The sequence below is a fragment of the Dicentrarchus labrax genome, unplaced genomic scaffold, assembly GCF_905237075.1.
Source record: "Dicentrarchus labrax unplaced genomic scaffold, dlabrax2021, whole genome shotgun sequence".
Lineage (NCBI taxonomy): Eukaryota > Metazoa > Chordata > Actinopteri > Moronidae > Dicentrarchus > Dicentrarchus labrax.
The window spans coordinates 4,967,609-4,993,745 of record NW_026136711.1 but is presented as its reverse complement, the minus strand read 5'-3'; the positions used below and the strand labels follow the sequence as shown (position 1 = coordinate 4,993,745).

Sequence of the window (26,137 nt, the reverse complement as noted above, 5' to 3'; positions counted from 1 at the left end):
GTGATTATCTCCAGGCTCCAGCCTTTGTCCTCCTCCTCTGTCTCTCTTGCTCTGCCTCCATCAGTCCACACAGCCCACCAAGAGGGAGCTGTGTAATCGCTTAGGCATCATTTAACCCTATTACAGTAAGTCACACACACATTCAAAAAGAGGGGGATCCTCTCACAGTCTTTATTAAGTGTAATCAAATTGGTCATGGTAACATTCCAAAGGATTGTGCCCCGACCCTCACTCATGCAGACATGCATCTGCGTTTTGGTGTTTGGTTTAGGATTCTTCAGTAATTTTGTTGTGCTCCGTGGATTTTGAATTTGAGCCAAAATGGAATACCATTTTTCTATTTGACAGAAATATGAATTTTCCATCCAAATCAGTCTTGAGCTTTCATCAGCTGAACTCTAAATGCATGTCAAACTGATCACTAAGGCACTGATCATAGACCCTGACATATGTTAGCAATATTAAACAAACAGCCATGAACACAGTGTTATTTACTCCATGGTGACTTTAATGTGGAACTAGAAGAAAGGTTGCAAAATCAGGTTTCTCCTCAGACAAACATGACTGTGCTCTCTGAATATTTTGTCAAACCTGCTGATCATTGGATTCCTGTGATTCATGGTTCATGGTTGGTCACCGATGTGCAGATAGAAATGTTAGATGGTCAACAAAATAATTAGGAATTGTACTCTCGGGATTAGAAAATGTTATGGAAAATGTATCTTCTTTGAAGTAGCGTTGGCCAGTATGTTAAAATCTTCCAACTGGCCGCCATCACCAATATATTCGTCAAATTCCTAATATGTGTGTAAACAACGAAAACCAACTGACCAATGGACCAACCAACATCGGTGTCAAAAAGCTTTTTTTCTTTTTTACAATAGTCAGTCGAATAAGTCTGTATGCAGTCCAACTGTGCTTAAACTCTTGACTGGCCCACTTTTCACACAGCACTCAGCCCTTTTGTTGAAAGCAGGAATTACATGAAAGTCTTTGTGTATGTAACTTCCAAGGCTGCATGTAGTTCAACAGAAATGTTCTGATCTCTACATCACACAGCCTGTTATTGTACCTCAGTAGAGCTCTATGAATAATCCCTGCTAGTATCATACAAGGACATCACATACTGAGGACTATTGTTCAACACCATATTGACACAGATGTACAGGTTCAACACTGGGCTGCTTTTACGTACCAGGATTGTCATTTTCATGTAAACTGACAGAAACAGACTGTGTTTGTGGAGAGTTGAGCTCGTCTGTATGTTATGTGGTGGCAATAATGATTTCTCTCAGCAGGATGTCAACCGTGTAAGAGTTGATGGAGGAGTTTGTCAAATGTGACACCATCTTTCTATCTTGGACACAGTCTGATAAGATGGATTCATCTCTCCACTGCAGCATAGTGTTACCATGAGAGAAACAGTGGCACACAATAATGCCTTTTTCACCTCTGCTGTGATTACCCCCTGAATGAAAGGGATTCCATGAGCTTCATTTATTCATTTGATTCAATATCTCAGGCCTCCTTGCATTCCTCTGATCATTACTTTAGTGAAAGTGATCCTTTTTAATACCAATGTCATATTTGTAAAATGTAACAAGAATTTGTGAGGCTGTCAAACCTTGAGGGCTGTTATAATTAATATAATAATATAATTATATAATATTTTTTAAGAGAGGTAGGAGTGCAATGGAGGTGAGGTTTTTAACAATGTGTTCCTGTGACCTTCAACTGCTCTCATGCTGAGCCTTTTACCTTTTAAATAGGCCACCATTAGCCACACATCCATTCTTCCATTCTTAACTGCTTGAGTTAATAAAGATTGCCACATACCAGAAATTCAACCAGACTCAAGTGTGAACCCTGACTTCTCATTTCCTGCCTCTAAAACAGTGGCTCTACTGACTCAGTTTAGTTATTGCTGTGAAATTTGGGGCAACACTTGTGTAATGGATGATTAAATGATAAGCGACAGTCCCACTAGGATCTTCAAGAGTTTTTGGTGATTATTGTGGCCAAAAATGCACTGGTTTCTATTCAAATTCATGTTCCTAACCCTTTTGACTTATGTCTTGTGTCTACACTGGACACGAGATGTGAGCCAGAGTGGTATTTCCTTCTCAGCTTGTTTAATATGAATGCATTTTAGATGTCTAATGAGGTAGAAGTAAAAGAATCCAGTATTTCAGAGGAATAAAAGCAAACATTTGCTGAGTCAGAAAAAAACTAAAACGGAACAACAATTTATTTTATTTTAAGGTTATTTTTTTGTTATTCCTTCTGCTTGAAGCATCTGTTGGCCCCTCAAATGATTTAATGATCCTCTGACTTTTCCTCTTGCGCCTTCAGCTGCTATAACTAGACGTGAGTGGAGCTGCAGCTCCAAAAGATGGTTGGAAGGCAAAAGGCCTACTGATTCCACACACAATACATACAGCTGAGCACTACAATTAATAATACAGCTATGGTAAGCACAATGACACACTTTAGATGTATGCATGCAATTAAAATAAGGAAAATGTATAGGCAGTTGCTGCATAGAACGCCCCTAGACTGGTCAGCCATAAACTTATGACCACCTGTGTTTTGACACCTTAACTGACAAAACACAGCATTAACTTTTTCAGCAATTTAAGCTACCATAGCTCGTCTGTTGGATCTGACCCCATGGGCCAGCCTTCGCTCCCCATGTTCATCAATGAGCCTTGGCTGGCCATGACCCTATCGCCGGTTCACCGCTTTTCCTTCCTTGGACCACTTTTAAACGTAGTGGTTTTGGAGATGGTCTGACCCACTTGTCTAGCCATCCTCATGCTGCCCATTTTTCCTGCTTCTAACACATCTACTCTGAGGACAAAATGTTCACTTGCGGCTTAATATATCCCACCCACTGACAGGTGCCATGATAACTAGATAATCAGTAATATTCACTTCACCTGTCAGTGCTCATAATGTTATGGCTGATCCAATCCAGTCCAATCCAACTTTATTTAAGCACTTCAAAAACAACCAAAGTTGACCAAAGTGCTGTACAGGAGAATAAATAAGACATCATAAATGTAAACAGTGATGGTGATGATGAAGACCACTGTGAGGAACATAGACAGTGATGGCGAACAACACTGGAAAGCCACCGTGGCAGACAACACGGACGAATTCCGACGGCGACAAGCTCGATGTCCAGGCTTTCACACAGACGTGCCCGGTGTTACACCACCTGTTGTTTATGAGCACGGACAGTCCCCCTCCTTTCTTCATGCCGGTCGCGGTGGTGTCCCTGACGGCTGGAACCGTCTGGAAGCCGGAAATGGTGACGTTGGAGTCCGGTATCTGCTCGTGTAGCCACGTTTGTAGGGTTTAAACCTCCTCTTCTTCATCCTCCGTTTAACCCCCGCTCTGCAGCCTCGCCGTCTCCTCCTCAGCTCCTCCGGTATGGATGGGTCTCTCTCCAGTCTGGTCGTGGGTGTAAACAATGCGACTCGCCGTCGCCATGGAGACCCCTGCAAACAAAAAATAAAAAGTGCTCAAAAACGCCAAAAAAGTATTTAGGTGAAGTGAACAAAGTAGTAAGAAAGTAAGAAAACAGTTAAAAATAGCAAAAAACACAGGCTAAAGACACTGAAAACACATTAAAACTACAACAATGATAGGAGTTGCCATGACAGGCTGCCGTTGTCGCCGGCGCCATTCCATGGATTAACATCGGTGTATGTTAATCCAGCTGCAGCTACTCATTACAAGCATACAATTACAATTTGTGTCTACAGCGCCTCAAGGTTAGCCGTGATTATAAAATAATGTCAGTAAACAAAAAGAAACAGAAAATGTTCAACCAGAAGAAATAGTTTATAACTATCCTGGGGGTCGGTAACCTCACTAGGGGTAGCCAGAGTCACAGGGGCTTGCGAGGCCTTCTTAATTTTAAGGTGTGTAGGAAAACTTGAAAAATATACACAGTAGTATCTCAGCATTATATTTCAAGATCTAAATTTTCGAGACTGGAACACGAGCTATATTCACAGAGCCTTCATACACTGAAACAGAAGGAAACACTGACTTTTTTATTCGGTACTGTTCAAGAAATATCCATAAAATAAGTCACAGTTATGTATATAAATTGTTTACTGTTACAGAAATTGTATTTATATTTTTAGAGTTTACGGTCTTTTACTGTCATGGTGTAACAGTTTTTCACCATAAAATCTACAGACATGTTTTACAGTGTATGTTAAATTATACTGCCTGCTCCAGCTCCTACACATAAAATAAATATAGCAAATGGCACATTCTTTACACAAGTAAAGGTAAGTATAAGAAAAAGTACCCGCTCTGAAATGTACTCAGTTTATAAAAGTAAAAAGTTCTCTCTTGGTTTCTCTAAAGGACCTTTCTACCAGCTGATTCTATGCAAAGTTAACTGAAAGTTTGAATAGGGTCGAGTCTTGCTCTCTTGGATTTTTCCTCTTGTTACGTCTTTTATGTTGTTTCCGCTGTTACTTCTGTCATGCGTGATATACACCAGTCTCAATGCTGGGAAGGTGTGCAATCATGCAAAATTTAAATAAAAATCAAAGATTTGCCTCAAATGAATTAAAACTAAAATAACGAGCCAGTTTTGAAAATGTAAGGACTATACAAAGTTAATACTCAAGTACAGTACAGATACCTTAAAAAACTACTGTGGTGGCAATTTGTTTAATAAAGCATACAAAGTATGATCTTGTCTTTCTGTAAGGTTTTTTTCAAGTCATCCATGAATGGTCTCAACGCAACCGTCACACACTCTCGTATGTGAAAGTTCGAAAGAACCCCGATTCAAAGAAGCAGTAGGGTTTTATCCCTGCTAGAGCGTCACTCCAACACAGTTGCACATTCCTGAGTTCTGGCTTCTTAGTGAAGTCTCAACATCCCGCTGTTTACTTGGACATGTAGCTACAAACAGGGCTAAAGGTTATATGCATATAATAGCCTCTTTAACAGTTGCGTATGGTTTTACAATGACCAGGTCAAAGGGTTGTATAGGTTCTTAAAAATTGCCATTAAGTACAGGAACTAAATATTTGTACTTCCCACCTCTGCCTCTGAGAAAGTTAGTTTAGTTTGCTGCAAGTTTAAGCTAGCACCACTCACTGTGAAAACAAATAAATAATAAATAATGGGATTGATTAGGATAATTGGGTCAAAAGACCCCCACAGGGGAATTGTACAAAAGGAGAGAGGTGAGGGGGCAAAAGGAATTTATAGTGGGGACCACAGAAAAAAAAAATTAACAGGAAAGGGCTCTGAACGTCAATACATGTCTGCCTGGAGTTTGGACATCCATCCAGTCAAAAATAATCTAGAACCAAATACATTTTGTGTAATTATAATAAAAGCCACATATGACCCTGTCACACCGGCTCAAATTCGCCATCTGGGCCGTTAGTGAAGGTGGAGTCTCGTCACCGTCACTGCTTTCCAGTGAAAAATATTTTTGGTCACGTGACTCAAACATGAGTCATTTCTGGCTGGTATAGATAAGTTTATTTTTTTTAACTATGCCTCTATGAATACTGGATGACCACCATCTGTAATATCTGGTGAAAACAGTCAGAGAGAGAGAGCGATTCTTGGGGTGAATGTCTCGGTCTGAATTAATTTTCTGAATTTGTGAAGGTGAATTGTTAGAGTAAGTTGGCCTACATCCTCAAAGCTTTTTGAAAGAGATATCAAAGGCTTCTCTTTGTGTAAGAGTTCTGTTTCTTACTTGTGTAAGTAATTTTAGTTCTGGCTATTTATAGTACACTGTTAACCCTAATAAGTTCACAGAACTCAAAAATTATTTTGTAACAGATTACACAACACCGTACAAAACAGTACTGTCGCCTACCTGTTTTTCCATCGCTCGCTTCACCGAAAGCCCAGAATAATCGATCACGGAGATAATGCCTTCACGACGAAAAAAAGTGAATGACACAGCCTGATTTATTTTAAAAGCAGGAGTTAAGAACACTGATTCCTGAACAGTTATCTAAAAACTTCAGTCAACCTCGGGAGATCATTAACAATGTCAACATAATTCTAACTCAGACAGCTGAAGACTCATATTGGATTCAAATACACTTGCATAAAGAGATTTGCATGAAACAAGAACTGTGGATTTCTCTCTAATTTGGAGAAGAGGTCCCCAATCACTCTTTCATTGTACATACCACATTTTAGCATTATACTGAGAAAAAAAAAACAACCTATCCATCGATTTGAACCTGAAAAGAGGCGTTAAAGTTGGTTTCCCATACTATATTTCATGGTACATGTCATTGATAATGACATTTCTATGAGTGCACTAAATACTTACATTCCAGGTCTTGAAGAACTCAGAGAAGGGCACGAAGGGCCAGACTGCGTATCATGTTTACATCCTGTTGTTCCTAGATTGACAACCAAAACATAGTAATCATTATAGAAATATTTACCAGCACATCAAGCCAGTTCAACTTACATAATCATAGAATCATCATCAAGAACCATCATTGTGCTCACAGCAAAGTTAATCTTAAACTCACATGGTGGTCATAAATCCTGAAGATCTCTCGGAGTGCCTCTGCTGTCTTGCCTGTCCGTCTCTCTGTACAGGGCAATCAGTTGAGGTGTGTATCTGTCAACCTCACAATAGAACTGATTACGTAGGTTCACATTTGTAATGCGATGGAACTCAGCAAACACCTGCAGACATACAAACACATAAATGTATATAGATTAATGTAGATTTTTCAACTTGTGTTTTAAGAGGAAAACATAATGCATCCATTGCACACTGTAAGCAGCAAAGCTAGCAGTTTTTCCCTGTGACTGTGCTGCTCTTGAATTGTATCAAACACTGAGGTGTTTCTATTATTTTTTCCATCCCATTTATATCAGTGAGGCCATGCTAAATAAAGACACCTCTGTGTATTATATAGTTCACCAGACCACAAACTACATCCTATAATAATAAAATAAAACTAGAAAATTCCTAAAGAAATTTTGATTGTGCCTTGCTCTGGCCCGTGACACTGGCCCATACATTACTGACACTGCCGAGTAGTTTACAGTACAATGAGGGGAGACACCTGTGTTTAATTCGGCGTCCGCGTGATCCACTTACAACCACGTATTTTAATGACAAATGTTGTTTTTTCTATCTATTCCCACGGTCTTCTCCACTGAAATAGTGAGGCTGGTCACGAGTTGATGCGACAAAGTCGGCCACAAAGTTGGTATTTATGTATTATATTGATTCCGAATTAACAAGAAGACTGTTGAGATATGATGAGTTATTTCTTGTGTTTCTACAGTTATGTGCTTTTATGTAAGCGCAAATAATTGTTAATATATGGTATTTCTTAAATGGAGTTTGGCATAATATTGTCCTGGGATAATGCAGTAAGGGTCATGGTTTAATTAAAATAGGTAAAGTAACTAAATAAGTAATAACCACAATGATGGGAATAATAAGTATGTAGTTATAACAATAATAATAACAATAATAAGTAATGCTCTCAATAATATGAATAACAATATTAATAAATAATACATAATTAAGAAAGAAAACTATTCTTACTGTGCAGTCATAGGCAGTTACAACAGTCTGAGTGTCTTCTTCCTCACAAAATAAATCTAACTTGATGTTTTATCACATTACTAAATCTGTATTACTTGTGTCATGTGTAACAAGTTGAAATAGATGCCTAAATAAGAATGTCAGTGTCTTTTGTGACGTTTAATTAGCACAGTAATCCTTTTTCCTCTCTAGCTAGCGAGTGCTAAAACATTCATACCTTGTTCTGTCTCGCTAGCTGGCGCTAGAACATTAGTAGCTTATCCTCTCTAGCAAGCAAAGCATTTTAATTAATTAGCTAGCCTTCTAATACCTTCTAATTCTCTTTAGCTAGCTAGACCTAGCACACATAAACACAGTAACCAAAGCTTGCGCTAGCTGCGTGCTAATCGCTAGCAAAGCGCTAATCGCTAGCTATGTGCTAGTTTTGGTTAATGTGTTTAATTGTATTATGCTCCTGAATGAGTTAGCTTCTAATTCTCTTTAGCTAGCTAGCTAGACCTAGCACACATAAACACCTTAACCAAAGCTAGCGCTGAGCTAATTGCTAATCGCTAGCTACGGGCTAATCGCTAGCTAACCGCTAAGTGCTAGCTTTGGTTAATGTGTTTAATTGTATTATGCTCCTGAAGGAGTGCTAATGTAAATTAAGGAACAGCTCATTGTAGGGTAAAATATTTAAGGTGTATTGTTCTTATTTTGTGTTAATATTAAAATCATTCAGCTTTAAATTGTTTGCTTGTTAGCCACCTTCTAATTATCTTTAGCTAGCCAGCTAGCGCTAGATTATTAATGCCATGTAATCCTCCTATAGCATATTGATAACCTGTCATCCTCCTAAGCTAGCGCTAGCATATTAATATCATGTCATTCTCTTTAGCTAGCTAGCTAGAGCTAGCACACATAAACACATAAACCAAAGCTAGCGCTTAGCTACGTGCTAATCGCTAGCTAACCGCTAATCGCTAGCTACATGCTAATCGCTAGCTAAGCGCTAATCGCTAGCTAAGTGCTAGCTTTGGTTAATGTGTTTAATTGTATTATGCTCCTGAAGGAGTGCTAATGTAAATTAAGGAACAGCTCATTGTAGGGTAAAATATTTAAGGTGTATTGTTCTTATTTTGTGTTAATATTAAAATCATTCAGCTTTAAATTGTTTGCTTGTTAGCCACCTTCTAATTATCTTTAGCTAGCCAGCCAGCTAGCGCTAGCTTATTAATGTCTTGTTAGCCTCTGAAGCTAGCTATGTGTGTTTGTGTGTGTGTGTGTGTGTGTGTGTGTGTGGTGGTGTGAGCAGGCTTTGGTTGTCATGGCAATCAGGGGAGCCCACAGCAGCTGCGCACGCTCTCTCTCTGTCTCTAACTCCTCAGAGAGACAGAAACATTTAAAATGAATCCCCTCGAACCCATGGCCAGGAACGACCGAAATGAAAACCGAAAAGACCGTGAGCGTCGTCATCTTGTTGACTATAGGACAGCCGAGTTTCAGTGGCTAAAGTTTAAAAATGTGACCTGGGGAGATTGAGAGAAAGAGGTTCAACGAGCATCTTTCAAGTTTGCTCCTCTGCATTTTAACATGGGAGTAGATGGGGCCGTGAGAGGGTGTTGCTGGCGCATCAGTGTGTTTCCCGCCAAAACTATTTGTCTGACAGCTTCAGCAGTGGTATCACTGCGACCCCAACAATTTACCTACGTTTCTATCTATAAATAATTTCTGTACAGTGAAATTTGTGGCCATGAGAGCAGTTTACAAATTTATTTTTCGACAATTTTTTCTCTCTCCCCACACTCTAGCGATGATGTCACGCACTCTGGCAGTTTTTTTCAGTTGGAGGTTCTCGCAATACACACCCATTCTATTTTGGACCGGTTTTTGGCGATTTACCGGCAAACCGTTTGGCGAAATTCTTAGAAAAGTCGTAGCACTAATGTCCTCACCGAGCCGCACGTTTTGATACCTTTTTTGTGTACGTGTGACAAAAGCTGCGGGAGAAGAAGCGCGCCAAAAACGTACGGAAGAATAATAAGCCCGAGGGATAATAGTATTGTGCTTGCTTATGCAAGGCACAATAACTACATTCAACCATCAACACTATTTTAGGATACATCTTACCGAGATGTTTTTGAAGCTCGAGGAAACTTGGTGCTTCCACTTGAACTTAAAATACATACAGTACAGTACTTATCAAACATATGTTAAATAGTTACAATATATACTGGTTCAGTTGAGCTTTATATGCAAACACTAAATATGTTTGTTGCATGTTTATCATTTACTCAACTTGTATATGTTTACTGTTTCAAATATTTGTATTATTATATTGAAATGCCATACTATGCATCAATATATCTATCTGATGGTTATTTATTTTTTAAATATGTATTACTATTGTATCATTCTTTCTCTCTTTCCTTCCTCGTGCTTTATCTGATGTTAAGAAAAAAGTTTAAACTAAGCTCTGTTGTTCCTCACCATGAAGGTTTTCACTATAGATGCAGAGCCTGACTGTCTGTACGGTACCGGGCTAACGAACAGCAGCTCCTAACGGTGCAATTCAAACTTCAATAACATTAGCTTTTCTGTTAACTTTACTGCGCCTGACGACTTATAACCGACATTGTGTGAACTTTTTACTGACCAGACCAAAGCACCTGTAAGACAGGACAGCAGCAGAGTTCAAAGTTACCGTTTACAGTCAGAGACATAACGTCGACGTTACGTTACTCTTAAGCTAACGTTAGCGCAACAGTAACGCGCCAAACTGCTTCTTCATACTGATAAACCGAGTGCACGGCGGTAAAATACAAACAAAGGAACACAGAACACATCTTTCTTTAACAGCGCTACGAATATGTTTGTATTCTCTTGACTTTTGTAACTTACCCACGGTAAATGAAAAGTTTTCCTCCGTTACTTCAAAATTCTTCTTGCTCGCCAAACGGTAGCCATCTTGAATTTTTTAGAAACGTGAAGTCCGAGCCTGAACGTTGTGACGTCGATGACGTCAGACGCTACGTCCCTCAGAAGTTATGATTTAGACACAAATGTTCACTCAGAAAAATGTATCCACATAAAATTAAAACAACATCAGTAGTTAACAGCTCTTAATCGTTTGTGCTCTGTTGACTCTTCAGCTGGTTTTGAGTTCTGTGCTCATTTCTTATGAGTTAGCAGGACTGTTCGGGTTTACACTGTAGGCTCAAATAGTTACATTTTCCATGGCTTATTTTTGTATTTTTGATATACAATCTATGTGTGCATTTTATTTTTATTCTCCTGATGATTTTTTTAATGTTCCAGTTGTTGAATTTACAACTCTCAGCAAAGTAAGATCCTAATTAAATAAAACAAAGGCAGTAAGATTCTTCAGTGAGGGCTTCCAGCTGTACACTATGTGGATGTGTGTGATAACCAGAATCCTTGTTCAGTCTGAGGATATTGATCACCTGCTGTCTCTGCATCTCTTCCAGGCCTGAGTCAGTGGAACATGTCGAACCTGCGCTTTGGACAGCATCTCATCAAAGCCTCGGCTGTGTTCCTGCAGACAGAGCTGTCCTTTGCTCTGGTCAACAGGAAGCCTGTGGTGCCTGGACGTATCTTTTCATTACTTAGAGGTGAGAGGTGGGCCTACTGAGCTTAGTATTGTTTGTGAGTTGAAAAGTGTAACACCTGAGAGACCCTCTGAGTGATGAGTGGTCACTTTGTTACATGAAGCCTTGCTTTAGTTGGGTTAGATATTGTTGATGGATAGAGAGATAGATAAAGGGGTAAATCAAGGAAGTTACCATTTAGATGCCTGTTTTGTCTTAAAGCTACATGAGTGGCTAGCTCTACAATCCACAACAACAACATATTAACACATATTTATCTACATAACTCTCCATGATTCCCATGCAACGTTTTGACATGGTTTGCATATCTAATCGTGTAATGAAGTCAAACTTAAATCTTGAGTTCTCAAGGACCTCTCAAGGATACTCAGTGTGATAGTACTATAGCGATATCTTATGAACCTATTGTATTTTAAAAAATGCACAGGAATGCTTAATCAATATCTGAACTGGGTTGCACCAGCAGCTATGTGTAAGTTCTCTCCTAAGTTGGGGTGTAAAGTTGACACTACAGGCTCAGTAACCACTAGTTAGTTTTTGCTAGATCAGCTATTAAAATCTGTTGCAACATGATTACTTGGGGCCGATCCTAACTAGTATAGTTTGAACTAAGGCAAGTGGCCAATCAACACTCAGAGATTTATTTATGATTTACAGGCGATGTGTAACTATTTATTTGTTACTTTAAGTTGTAACTTATCTCTGTGGTGAACTGCTTTTACTTTAGTAATGCATAAAGGACTTAACCATTTATGCTAGAGCAGACTGAGCAGCATAAGCAACATATGGAGGTTGATTGTACCTTATAAAAGATCATATTCAGTTTGATTCAGCTCTTAAAACATTTTCCAGCGATATTTGCCTGAATGAGAAAATTTCAAAAATATGAATAAGGTGCAATTCATGTGATTATGATATCAGTGAGATATGCTGCTTGAAATAGACATTTCACGCCGGCGGCTGCCTGCCTCAGCTGTAGCTGTTCAATAAGCAGGATGACATACAGTAGGATGGTCATTGTTGTGTATGAAGCCCTCACACAGTTGCCAATGTGACGTTGGCATTGTGTTGGCATCGAGCATCAGCCTGTCAGCACTTATTTTCCACTAACAACGGCTGTCCTATGGTCTCTAGGGAAATGACTGATTTGACCTAATGTTTTAATGAACTAAACAAAACGACTTGAGTTTGAAGTCACTAGCTTTACCCTGGTACAGGTACTTAGTTGCTCATACAGGATGGTTTTGCAGTGTTTTAAAAGTTAGAATTGTGGTCCAATTGACGGATAAATGGCACTGCTAAAATGTGCTTGTTTGACTTAATGTACTTTCTAGTTTCTAATGAAGTTGTCATGTAAGTCTGGAGAAACAAGAGTAAAATGTTTAGCACTACAGGCTCTCAGACCGATAGAGGTGCTCAAGAAAGGAGAGAAGGATTCTAGATTCCACCTCTGTTTAGTTGGTCACAGGAGAGAATCCAGCAGCTTCAGGGCTTCATATTGTCAACTTTGTAGAATTTTAATACTCTTTAACTGCTGTTTCCTCCCACACAGCTTCCCTTGTTGCAGGAGTGTGTGCTTGCATTTACTGTGTCACAGCTCCACTACTGTTCATGTGTTGAAAGGTTTAAGACTGCACAAAGACTAATATTTTCCTTTATGTTTTGGCGTCATACACACTCAATTGTTTTAAGTTACAAAAGCAGATTAAACAGATTTAAATGTTTCATTCTGCTTCTCACCTTCATAACCTAGACCTCTTTCTGAACTCTACACACCTTCCAGTACTCTCAGATCCTTTTCTGCTATCCAGATCACCACATCAGCTTTCCACCAGACTTCCCTTTGTCTTGAAACTCCTCTTTAGACTCAGTAGGGGTCAACTTTGTTTTGAATGGCTAAAACCACAATGAGTTTTGTACTTATAAAGATTGTACCTCCAGTTTCTGTATTAACTTCCTTTTAAAATGTGCCTGTAAGGTATCCTTGAGTGTGTTGAAAGGTACCTATTCATAAAATGCATCCTTTTTATCCTGTATTTATTTTATTATTTAATTTCTTCTTCTTATTATTATTATTATTATTATTATTATTTGAAAATGCCTTCTAAGGTGCAGACTTTTTAAAAACATTTCTGTGTATCTGTGTGGACAGTGATGCGTTTGGAAAATGATGACTTCATCACCTGTATTTGCACATACACATGAGCCCTGCAATGACAGACTACCAGTTTGTGTTTGTCTGGTTAGCGTTGCTAGGCTGTGTTTTGGAAAGGTGTTATAAATAAATAAAAAAATAAATAGACAAAGGAAATAGCTATCAAATAACTATATGAATTAAAAAAAAATGGCTATTATAGTTTAATTTTTCACTACTTCTAAAGGAATATAAGCTCACAATGTTCTTCTGTAGTATTGAACGTAGATTTTATCGCCACCTACTGGCCCAGCTTCCTAGATGAGCATTTTGAATCATTTTTGCATTCTCGCCTGGATGGGGATGTTTTATAAAACAAATGTCATGTGAACAGATTCAAATATATAATCTGTATATGTGGCATGCAAACAACAACTCAGTTTCTTGAACCTCTGACCACCGCCAACATCACAGCTGAGTGTGGTCAGGTGTCGTCTGTTATACTTGGAGCTGCAGTGATGGAGCTGCAGTGTACAAAAAGCACTCTGTTACAGCTGTGAGACCAGGTGCAGTTACTCTTTTTTTTTCTTCTTCTTTCTTTCTTTTTCTTTTTATCTTTTTTTAACATTCAGGAGCAGAAGGGTTGTGTTTTAGCAAACAGTAAAATATAGTAAAAAAACAACAGATCATATTCTTAACTGATTTTATCTTTTTGAATGAAATACTATCAGAAGGCATAACTAGTAATATTACAGTATTAATATTACTTTACCTAGTAGTGTAACTTATTACTCACAAAAAATGAATATAGCAAATACATGAAGATGGAAACACTGACATGCAGAAACTGGAAATATTCCATTAGTTTGATTTCAACAAACAAAACCACAGTTTAGGTGTGAAATTGTGGGAGAAGGGACATTTTTGAGTCTAACACTGCTAATGATTCCAATCGCTTCTGTTCTGCCACTTTCTGAGTGATGTTAAGCCGAGCAGAAATAGGAGGAATTACACTCTTTGAGCTACTAGAATGCTTTTAATGTGCAGTGTATGTGTAGGAAGTGTAGAGTTTTTTTGACTGTATCTCAACAGTTCTTAAAAGGAACATGACTGGATGTGACTGGGAATAATTAGCGAATGAAAACAGGATTGCTTTTAGAGATGATTCTGTTGTAAACATATACCATTTACTTGCAGATTATACCCAACTCCAAAACCAGTTTTTAGGTTTAGCTAGGCCTGATTGACTCACCCCTATTAGGGACTGGACTGCAGAAAATGCTTTACAGCTCAATGCTAATAAAACAGAGGTTCTGGTTATTTCTCCAGAAGAGGTCACCCCTATGATCATACAGAGCATTGGACCTCTTTCCTCTGCAGCCCACTCCAACGTGCATAATTTAGTGGTAGTATTTGATCAATACTCGTCATTTGACATCATCTTAATCAGTTGACCAGATCTTGTCTTTCCGTCTTAGAAATGTTGGTAAACTGAAATCAGTAGTTTCACCTGTTGAGTTAGAGATGGTTGTAGATGCCTTTATCTCATTTACTACTGCAATGCACTTTTCTCCTCAGGCAATCCAGAATGCTGCCACATGACTCCTCACTAGATCAAACAGACAGTCTCTCATTACCGCTGTACTTAGATCTCTTCACTGGCTCCCTGGCTCCTGCATATATAACTACTGCACCCTTACGTTTTCCCCTGCTCCCCGCTTCCTAGTCAAATGTGCTCAATTTACTGTGTATGCCGCACACCTGCCTTAAGACCCATGGCGATCAAGCTTTTGAGGCAGTAGCACCTCCTCAGAGAATGTTGCCTTGCATACGTTACTTACTTGTGCATTTTGTCCTTAAAAAGGATACAAATGGTGTGTTTCTCCACTTAAATTTCAACCTGCATCTGACTGGGGGTAGAGAGAGGGGGAATGATATGCAGCAAAGGGCCGCAGGCTGCAAGGACTCAACCTATGTGAGGCATGCACTTGTGTATCATGCGTCCCAGACTGGATTCTCTATGCAGTTTCTGTGTCTGACTTCCTGCCAATACGATCTGCTCTGTGCTGCTTGACACGAGTGGAGCAAGACTTCCGTCAGAAATAGAGCAGCCATGGAGAGAAAATCCCAGGATGCGCTGTGGCGCTTCTGGTGGAATTTCGAGCATTGCCTAAAACGGGAGTGATCAGCTTCAGCAACCTTGGCCGTGCCTGGTGGAATTTGTGGTTACGGTCTGTGGATTCTGTAGATTCTTTCAAAGGGCAGCTGAAGACAAACTAATTATTGTGTATTTTCATAGAATTTTTATTTTAGTATGCATTGTGGCTCCTTTCTTGACTGCTGTATATTGCTTCTGTAAAGCACTTTGTGATAAATTTATAAATATATTTTACTTACTTACATACAGTATGGATAGAATATCATTATGGAGCAGGGGAAATTTAAGCTTATTTCAAATGAATGCCTGGTTCTCTCTGCTGTAGAGATTAAAAAAGGCCCTGACCACGATTTAAGAATTTACAGTAAGTCTATAGGCCTGTAACGGAATGGAGTGAAAACCAAACAACTGAAGGTTCAGAGGGTTAATGCAGGTTTCAATATCACAGCATCAGGCCTTAATTAACATCAGAGCAGTGCAATAACTCTGCTGTCTCTGTCCATTCTCCACCATCAGTTTGGTGTGCTGTTGTGTAACGTAGCATCCCTGACTGCAGAAGGCGTCTCAGTCTCTATATATATATATATATATAATATCTGTCTCATTGTTTCTCTCTGACTTGACTTGGACATTCGCTGCTCAATGGAGCACTTCCTAAAGTCTCCTGTCGTTGCCTGGCAACAGATACCGTCTTTGCTGTAGTGAACTTGCTCTTGATATGAGGCTATATAAGTAGTTGTTTACCACACACACACACACACACACACACACACACTCACACTCGTGTGCACAGACAATAACAATAGCTGGTGAAGGTTACATCAGAATCAGAATGAGATTTATTGCCAGGTAGGTTTTTACACATACAAGGAATTTGTCCTGGTGCAATGTTGCTTTAAATATACAATCACACACAAAAAAAGATAAATATATAAATCACACAAAAATATATAAGTCACACAAAAATACTTTTTTTTAAAATATAGATAAAGATTAGAAAGATAAGAAAAGATAGGAAAACTGTACAGAAGATGGGAGTGCATTAATGTAATGCATATTGTTGAGGAAGGGCTCTTCTCTTAGCCCTTTGCCTCGCGTGTTCTTTAATGAAGCGATAGGAGAAAATTTAGTTTACTCAATAATCAGCTTTATTCTTAACACCAGTAGAGTATGCAAAGTTTACAAAGCTCTGGGTCCAGACTATAGTATCCCTGACAATCAACAAATTGTGTGTCAGTTCACCAAGTCCGACTCTATCTCTCCCTGACCCAGTGTGTTATAGGACATCCGAGAGAAACGTCACAGTAAGGCGTTATCTTCTTCCCATCAGCTGTAGGCGCCATCCCTCCTCGTGGTATCTGATTCCAACGTCATGCTGACGCTTCCGGGTGTAACCTGAAACTTTACATACCAATAGACCTTACGCCTGTTCTTTGCTTTGATTAACACTATCTAACCTTCGCAGTAACAGATTGATTAACCCTATCTAACCTTCACATGTAACTAACAACTCATTTATTCCATATATGGAGTTATTTTGCAGGGTGGGTATGAGAGTCAGTGACAGTGGGGGGTCTGGGCATTGTTAATGAGGCCAGCTGCAGACGGGAAGAAACTGTTTTTGTGGTGAGAGGTTTTGGTCCTGATGGACCGTAGCCTCCTGCCAGAGGGAAGAGGTTCAAAGAGTTTGTGGCCAGGGTGGGAGGGGTCAGCCACAATCTTGCCTGCACGCCTCAGGGTCCTAGAGACGTACAGGTCCTGTAGGGATGGCAGGTTGCAGCTGATCACCTTCTCAGCGGAACGAATGATGCCTTGTCCTAGGCAGTGGCAGCAGCGTACCAGATGGTGATAGATGAGGTGAGGATGGACTCGATGATGGCGGTGTAGAAGTGCATCATCATTGTCTTTGGCAGGTTGAATTTCCCCAGCTGCCGCAGGAAGTACATCCTCTGCTGGGCTTTCTTGGTGAGGGAGCTGATGTTCAGCTCCCACTTGAGGTCCTGGGCGATGATGGTACCCAGGAAGCGGAAGGACTCCACAGAGTAAATTGGGGAGTCACACAGGATGATGGGGGCGGGTGAGGCTGGGTTCTTTCTAAACTCCACAACCATCTCCAGGTTGTTCTGGCTGCACCAGGTTACCAGATAGTCAATCTCCCATCTGTAGACGGACTCATCTCCACCAGAGATGAGCCCAATGAGGGAGGTATCATCCGAACTTCAGTAGCCTGACGGACTGGTGACTGGAGGTGCAGCTGTTGGTTTACAGGGAGAAGAGCAGAGGAGAAAGAACGCAGCCTTGGGGGGAACCGGTGCTGATGGTCTGGGAGTCAGAGACATTTTTCCCCAGCTTCACGTGCTGTCTCCTGTCAGACAGGAAGTCTGTGATCCACCTGTCAGGCACAGTGAACTGGGAGAGCTTGTCCTGTAGCAGAGCTGGGATGATGGTGTTGTCCACAAACAGGATCCTGGTGTAGGTTCCTGGGGAGTCCAGATGCTGGAGGATGAAGTGCAGGGCCATGTTAACTGCATCATCTACAGACCTGTTGGCTCTGTAGGCGAACTGCAGGGGGTCCAGGAGTGGGTCCGTTATGGCTTTCAGGTGGGAAAGCACAAGGCGCTCAAAAGACTTCATGACCACAGAGGTGAGGGCAACAGGTCTGTAGTCATTTAGTCCTGTGGTCCTTGCTTTTTTGGGGACAGGGATGATGGTGGATCACCTCCATTCTAAGGCCATATGTCAGCATTATTTATCAAATTTCTCTTTAAACACTTTGATTATCACTCTTGATTGTAGAGGCCTGCCATAGTCTGAGAAAGCCACAGAATATACTGTGTGTAAAGCTTTCAATCAGTCTGCCACTGAGCTGCTTTTTTACTTTGACTTGGAGAAAAGTGAAACAAAGGCCCATATCACAGGAAATATCGTCACTGAACATCCATGCAGTCATGTTGCTACAAAGGTGTGGTACACAGCATGATCTAGCGTGGTGGCAGCAGTAAAGATGGCGTGTATGATCTGCTTGACAGAGCAGGGAAAGATTCTGTTGGAAACAGCAAGACTGGACTGGAACACAAACACCTGGAAAATCTAACGCAATCCAGTGCAACAGTCCAGAAACAAATATTCTCTTTTTGAAGCACTGTATTAACAAAAAAAATTTTGTTGAAATAGTGTGTGCACTGAATGGTGATGGTGAAACCAGAAGTTTTAAAACCCATCAATTGTTAAAAAAAAAAGTTAAATATCTTCCTGGGATGTAGTCTGTATAGTTGTGGGAAATATGATTGACCTTGTTTTTATTCGTTTATCATAAGTCCATTAAAAGATTCCTTTTGATGTGCAGCAGTTTGCATGTCTTCCTAATGTCAAGGCCGGTGTGCACAACAGACGTGGCATGATGAAAACAACGTAAAAAGTGTAACAAGATGAAATGGACAAGTAAGGCAAACACGACCCTGTTTAGCAAGTATCCTTAAGACTCACCAGGAGAGTACTTTTTATTGCAGAGCTTGTACTTTTTTTCACAAGAAGTTGAATCATTACTTACTTTTAGTGGTCTTTAGTAGTATCTGTACTTCTACTTGAGTAAAGAATATATGTACTTTTGCCACTTCTGGCTGGTATAGAGCTCAGTATACAAACAAAACAGAGACCCGCTCATTAAGACAGTGTTCAGTGCCAATGGTCAAAAACTATTCATTGTATTGTATTGTATTCACACCAGCAACATAACGGCTTGTGTTAAACTCTTGCTTTATGCTTCAAGGTGTGTAAATACATTGTTGTTGTTTTTTGGGAAGTGAGTGCTTGTTAAATATGTGACGGATAGTGGATTAGAAAATCTGGTCCCCATTAGATTTCGCCTGCAGAACACCTGTTTCTTGGCCAGCTTTTTACATGTCAAAAGGGGAAAGTATCATAGCGGCTGTATGAAAGGAGAGATAACTACTCATAGCGATGCATTCTCGTATCTGAAACAATCAAACTAAAACTCTGTGTTAAATTCAGACTTGTTGGTGCGAAAACTAAGAATCTTAATGTTCTTGGTGACCTCCCTGACCCTCTGTGGTTCAACCATCAGCTGTGGCTCCAAGTACTACAAAAAAGCAATATATTCTGAACATATTTCCATTACCAACATAATACTTAAAGGTCAGTGTGAAAAGGTCGTATAGAAAGATCTGTTGGTGGAAAGGGAATATAATATGAGCAGTTTTTATCTACAGAGGGAGCGGGTCCTCTCCTACGAGTCCGCCATATTAAACTGTCTTTCACATTTTTCCTGAGTTGCCCGACCACCACAGGTTACTCCCTCCCACTTGGTTGAGTCAGGGGTTTTTAGTTGGCTACAATCTGTAATCCCAACGCTAGATGCCACTAAATCCTACACACTGGTCCTTTCATTTAAGAACATGTAACTACTGTGCCATACAGAATCACCAATATAACTGATGTTAAAATACAGCAGCGTAGGCAGTTCACACAGGAGGCAGGTTTATTCCTAACAAGAAGATTATTTATTGTTGACTGCTGTTGAACCCTAAATGCAACCGGTTCAAGAACCACGATTGCAATGTTTTTTAACCATTCATTTTACCTCCTCGTACTATCTTGTACGTATGTATGTGCACGCTACGTGTATGAATGTGACTACGTAGCAGGTTCACACAAAGTATTACAGGAAATCCAAAACATATTTTAAAGTACATTTCAGCAATCTCATAGTTTCAAGTAGCATTTCTGTAGCATTTTGATAGTGTTATGTTTTTTAATGCATTTATTTCATTCAAATCATATTTCAGAGATTCCTCCTTGTACCACTAGAGGCAGCTCATGTACCATCAGTGCTCTGATAACCGGAGCTGTAGATAAGGGACCTCAAATTGCCGGCCCGCAGGCCATCCCCCCCCTCAACCTGTGATATAATGCCAATACAATATACTCCGGCCTACGAGATTTTTTTTCTAGTTGTTTCATATCAATATGAAGTACCACTTCATATACAATTAAAATAAAAAAAACAACAATCCTGTTTAAAAAATATATTTAGTTTGGTGCAAAATAATGACAAAAAAAACGTTTGTAGGCAGATTATCCAAATAAAGTGTTACTGTGCAACTTGAATGCAGAACTCTGCATTCATCCCATTAGTTTCACCAGTGTGATATCCACAGTTAATGCAGTCTAGAGTGAGTTTATATTAGGGTTGCTTGACCAATTAACAAACATTCAATCAGAGGAAATAAAGAAGGCTCAGGAGACAGCACCCTTTATAAATAACTAGAACCAGAAAACATGCTGCGGCGTGTAATAGTGGCTCACTGGATGTAAACACATGTCAAGCCTGCCACTTACCTCTCCTGTCAATTTGGAATAAACAGATGGCAAGTAATAGCTAAATGAACTCTTCTTTATGCTCCCACTGAAGTGCCATTGCATGAAAGGAAGAGATTCCACACTGTGATAGAGAGGTGTTGCTGCTGTTCACTGCTGAAGGTTACACCTGGAAAGATGGCTCACAAACTGTGTCAGCCTGCAAGACACTGCACAGGGCTCTGGTCTGAAACTGCCATGCAAAACTGCAACAACATAAACATCTCTTTGATTAGGTTTCTTCTTTCTCAAAGAATTCATTAGACCAAGAGCTGATTACACACATCCAGTAATCCTATTAAAATGTATAATTAGTAGCATTTTCTATCCGTCTTTTGAGGTTGCGAGTGGCGGGTGGGAAAAAGGTTTGCAATTAGCAAAGACACAATGCTGTCCCTCGTTATCCAGCGATCTCGCGACACACATTAGCAGATGCTCAGGCACTGATTACTTCTCAGAATAGCCCCTCAAGTGTGTATCGCAGCACTATGACAGCAACACAGCAAATGTCAGGGGCTGTGGTTATTTTTCTCTGCTGCTCCTGTTTTTAATCAACATCTCAATGAGAACGTACCATTCTTAGATGAGCAAATTAAAATACTTTTACTTTCTCGATATTACTTCATTATCAGTTATGCACAGTATTGTTGTCTTTGCCATGTATTTCTGAGACTTGATTCTCCATTGCTAATCGATTGCTATAGCTTTGAACTATTGTATTTTACCATACTACCAAGACTATTTTAAAACTGCACTTCTTAAAGTTGTTAATAATTCATGAATCTGCTCAGAGTAACTTGACAAATTAGCAGCTAACATTGCTGCTTATAATAGAAATGCGCTTTATGAAACACGTTTAAAGTTATCTTCACTGTAGAAGAGAGGAAATTCTTTTTTAGTGCTGGGCAATGATTACAATTTTTAATCGTGATTAATCGCATGATTTATGCAAAATTCAATAATGAATTCAAAAGTAGTGTATCGCACACTTTTATTTTAAAAGTACTGCTATATGAACAAAAGTGCAATAACATTTGGGTAGCACTTATACACAACTTTACACTTACATAATTATAAATAAGTTGCTTTTTAACAGCAGTATTCCCTTTACACAGTAGCAGTTTAAATAAGTCTTGCACTATCTGTGCTAAGTGTGCTAACTTTATTTGAAACGTTCCACTGCTGTGCAAGCAAAATGTCTCTCTGTTTTCATTACAGAGCATGTGAATGCAGCTCCCACTGTCCATCAATATAATGCACTGTAACTCTGAGGTATTAATGGTTACCCAGCGATGTCCAGTAGTCTCCAGTGAGAGCAACAGTTGGTAAACGTTGTAACGCCGTCGCTTTTGTAGTCCTCTCCTTTTCATACAACTTGTGCATTCTTCATGTGATGGTGCTTCTTGAGGGAGGCTCATACGTGCCGTCATTCGTTGCGATCCTATCTTCCACAATACTAATCGGCCTGCAGTTTGAAGCTATCCACTTTGCTATGGCATTTGTTAGCTTGTCTTGTTTTAGTTTACGCTGCGTCCAACGTAGTCTGCCAAAGCCTCCCTCCACTCCCCTCCTGTGACCCATGGTTTGTCTGGATGTGTATTCAGAGCCAGTGAGCAACGGACTTTCAAAATACTAACAATAATAATAGTAAAAAAAAACTGTATCATTAAGTTTGAGGGTGAAATAATTGGTTTTATATATTGCTCTGTGTTCCAACAGTTGAGCAAGCCTCAGTCAGAACCTTGATCAACCTTCTTTTTTCCAGTCCTTAGAGATGCTATGTGCTTGGCTCATCTATTCTGAAAAGACAACCACATCTTGAAGATGGTTGAAAGATAAAAGTCACAATTTAAGTTAGCTAATGTTAGCAAAATGCTTGCTAACTAGCTAGCTAATTTACATAAATAGTTGGTTAGTAATATTTTGCTAATATTAGCTAACTTAAGATGTGACTATGTCACTTTTTTCTTTTAGCATCTTTAGAACTCTTATTGGAGCACAAAGAAAAGGGGCCCAGACTCTGGAAGGGCACACCTATACACACCAAAAGAGGGGAAAACAATGAAACAATGAAATATATATATATATATATATTATTATTTAATGCACCAAGCTCATCACCTTGGTACATTACGTAAGCAAATAAGACATTGGATCACAGTGTTCCAGCTGTTTATTTGTTTGTTTAATTGAAATGACTGCCCTGCCTTCATCTTTGCTATTCCTCTACTTTTTCTTGTTTTCTTTTTTATATATATCTTTTATCATTCAATCACTGTCATTTCAACACCCACTGGTCTGTTTTCAGTGACAGAGTTGTTGTGCACATGTAGCGATAGCATGTTGGTTTAAATGTATCTGTATTTTATTTTGAAAGTGTCATTTTAGGTGATTGTGTTAAGAGATGTGAATGGAAGACATTCTTCTCCAGTATTCCCCCATTCTCCATCCCCTCCCCATCCCCCAGTGTCTTGTCCTCTGTTCCCTCCTCAGGACACATTAGACTGATTGTCCCCCCCCCACCACCACCACCACCACCACCACCACCACTCCATCTCCTGTGTACACCCAGCTGTGCATGGATCACTGGTGCTCACATGCCAGCAACCATACAAACAAAATCAGGTCATTGGTTTCTCTGAGCTGCAGGAAGGGCTGAGCCTTGACCTTTTCCCCCCTTCTTCTTTTCTACACTCATATCTAGCCCGAGGGCTTTGTTTTGTTGGTCAGTCGGGAACGAGGCGGAGATTTCATCTGAGCCCCCACAGAGCTATCACAGCCCACTTCAGTGTGGACAGCAGGCACCACAAAGGCCAGCGCATGGAGCAGGCCACGAGGCGCAGAGGGATGGGAGGGGGCAATCATGCATATGCACACAAATACACTTTGTAAAAAAAAAGATATGCATTCATGCATGCCAGTCCATTTTAGGGATCACTCTTTTTTCTGTGTCCATGAACCCCAACTTCTAAAACCAAACGTATACCTAGCAAAGTAGTCAAAATGTATCTGTTTTTACCAGAAAAGGTATAAATTGGGCAGCTTCATCACAACAGCAATTAAAAGTTAATGTAGCCTTTATTTCTTTCTGCCACACGTATTTGCTTTGAAGATTTAATTCCTGTCTGATGGATCACTTGCCTTGGTGAATTATTTCTTCTTGTGTATCTTACACAATGTCTGCCTTTGATGTTCTAACTTTTCCACTTGTGCATTTTTCATACCCGATGCATTATAGACGCGACTTTGTTCTTTCTTCTTAGTAATCAATAACTCACAGATCTCATCGGGGCTCAACTCCCCTCCTTTACTAAACAACTATTCATCTGTGCCTGGAAGATTTGGACTTTTTGAGGAACCCGTTGCTTAAAATAAGCCGCACCTTTGAATTTTTATAAGGGCTGTCGGGTTTCTTTTTCCTTAACTTTCTTTTCTTTTAGCTTTCAAGTTGTGCATTTCATAATAAACAACTGATGAATACGCCCATCAAGTGCCCACACTCAAGTTTGACAGCACCCTCATTATTATACACAACTTAACATTTGTAGATACTGTTGTATGGTTAAGAGCCTGTAGATATCCTATGTGGACAAATGTTTTTGATAATTATGACCTGATATCATAGGATGAACATGATTAGTGTCACTATACAAACACCAAGCTTTGCCTTGTCTCATGGTCCTACTAAATAATTCCATTCTTGAGTATTCTTTTTTGTGGGTCTTTGCTGAGCTGGCTTCTCCTGTCCATTATATGGAGGTGTTCTTTGAATAAATTTACATATTGGGAAGAATTATAACAGATAGCAAACTAACTCTTCCTAAGCCCCTTCTTGCTCTATGCTCGATAACAATTGAGCAAGCCTCGATCAGAGCCTGGGTCAGCTTTCTCATTTCTTGTATGCTTTGTTTAGGGCTCGTCTATTTTGAAAAGAACAGCACATTTTGAAGATGTGCTTGTGACTGGAAGGTTGTTGGTTCATTCCCCCTCGGCCAGCAGGGTAAATCTGGGAAGACATACATTATGAAGCCAAGATGCTACAGATGCAAGGTTATCTTTATAATTTTTAGTTATATCAGCAATGGTAGTTAGTAACAGTAGTTGCATTAGTCGTTAAAGTTGTAAAATTGTGTTGTGGGGATATGGGAATGTGTGTGTCAGTAGGCATATGTTTGAGCATATGTGTTTGTGTGCAGACTGTATGTGAGGACAATGCAAAGTGAGGTAACACACACAAACACTTTCTCTGGACGATTGACCGGTGGCCTCCTTTCCTTCAGTTGAGACTGTTTTATAATTAAAAGCTCATCTCCCATCGGCCTGCTCCAGATGTGCTGCTGAACTCGTCTGTGCCACAGAGAGATAGGGTGTGCAGCTGGACAGCTTTAACTGAGGGAGCCTTGGTCACAAAGCACAGTTGTTTGAATACATCCCACTCCATGCAGTCTCCACAGGCCAGCACAATGAGCAGTGGTTGAGTCCTTGCTTCCAGCTTGCGTTAATGTATGAGAAAGTTATACCAAAAACAAAACTAACCAGCATGCTAGCAGCACACAGAAGCTACAGTGGTTATTTTCAATGTGTGAGGATTTAGCTGTTACTAGTGGGGGTCAAGAAAAGTTTGTCCTGAGGGAGGTGCCAGAGGAAGGTTCATTGGGTCATCAAAATCAAATTGTTATCCAGTAGGATGTATGAATGTGCTCAATACAGTACATTTAATGACAATCTGCACATTTGATTTTGAGATATTATTGCTGAGTTCAGGTCATGTGGGGAATCATCACAGGCTCACCAAATTTGTTAGGAAGATGTTTTGTGTAGGACCAGGTTTTTAGCCTATGGTAGTATGCTCACTGATGACATTTCAAGCAAATCAGAGGATTGTTGATCGACACAGTTTCACTCCCAAGTAGTCAAATACTTTCGCCTGTGCAGTGGCCCTCCCCTCAAATACAATGCTTAAGGTAACCCTCTAGTGTCATTTAACAATGTACCTGCTGCCAAATTCTACGTTTTTTATTGTACTGTATTTATCAAAGACAAGCTTAATATTAAAGCTGCAAGCAGCGTTGGGCGGGACCTCGCACTCAACGCAACTCGGGCGTGCTGCAGCCGCGTCACGTGCCATTGTTACACGTGCGGACCAAAACATGAAATTTCACGTAAATCAGCTCAAAATTGCCACGCAGCGCTTACTTCCTGTTGCCAGTAGGTGGCGCTATCACTATGTCTTAATATTGTCATGTAGACAAGTTCAGGGCGGGACTGTTATAACA

The 26,137-nt window shown here is 39.9% G+C and overlaps 1 protein-coding gene across 7 annotated transcripts in view; it reads left to right on the top strand.

The window, feature by feature from the left end:
• Positions 1 to 26,137, top strand: part of fhit (fragile histidine triad diadenosine triphosphatase) — a 432,233-nt gene that overhangs the window by 144,158 nt on the left and 261,938 nt on the right. For all 7 annotated transcript variants that reach the window (XM_051415067.1, XM_051415068.1, XM_051415066.1 and 4 more), the window contains one exon: positions 11,053 to 11,175. In XM_051415067.1, the coding sequence (XP_051271027.1) occupies positions 11,070 to 11,175 (106 nt within the window). In that variant the 5' untranslated portion in view covers positions 11,053 to 11,069. The remainder of the gene's footprint in view (positions 1 to 11,052; positions 11,176 to 26,137) is intronic.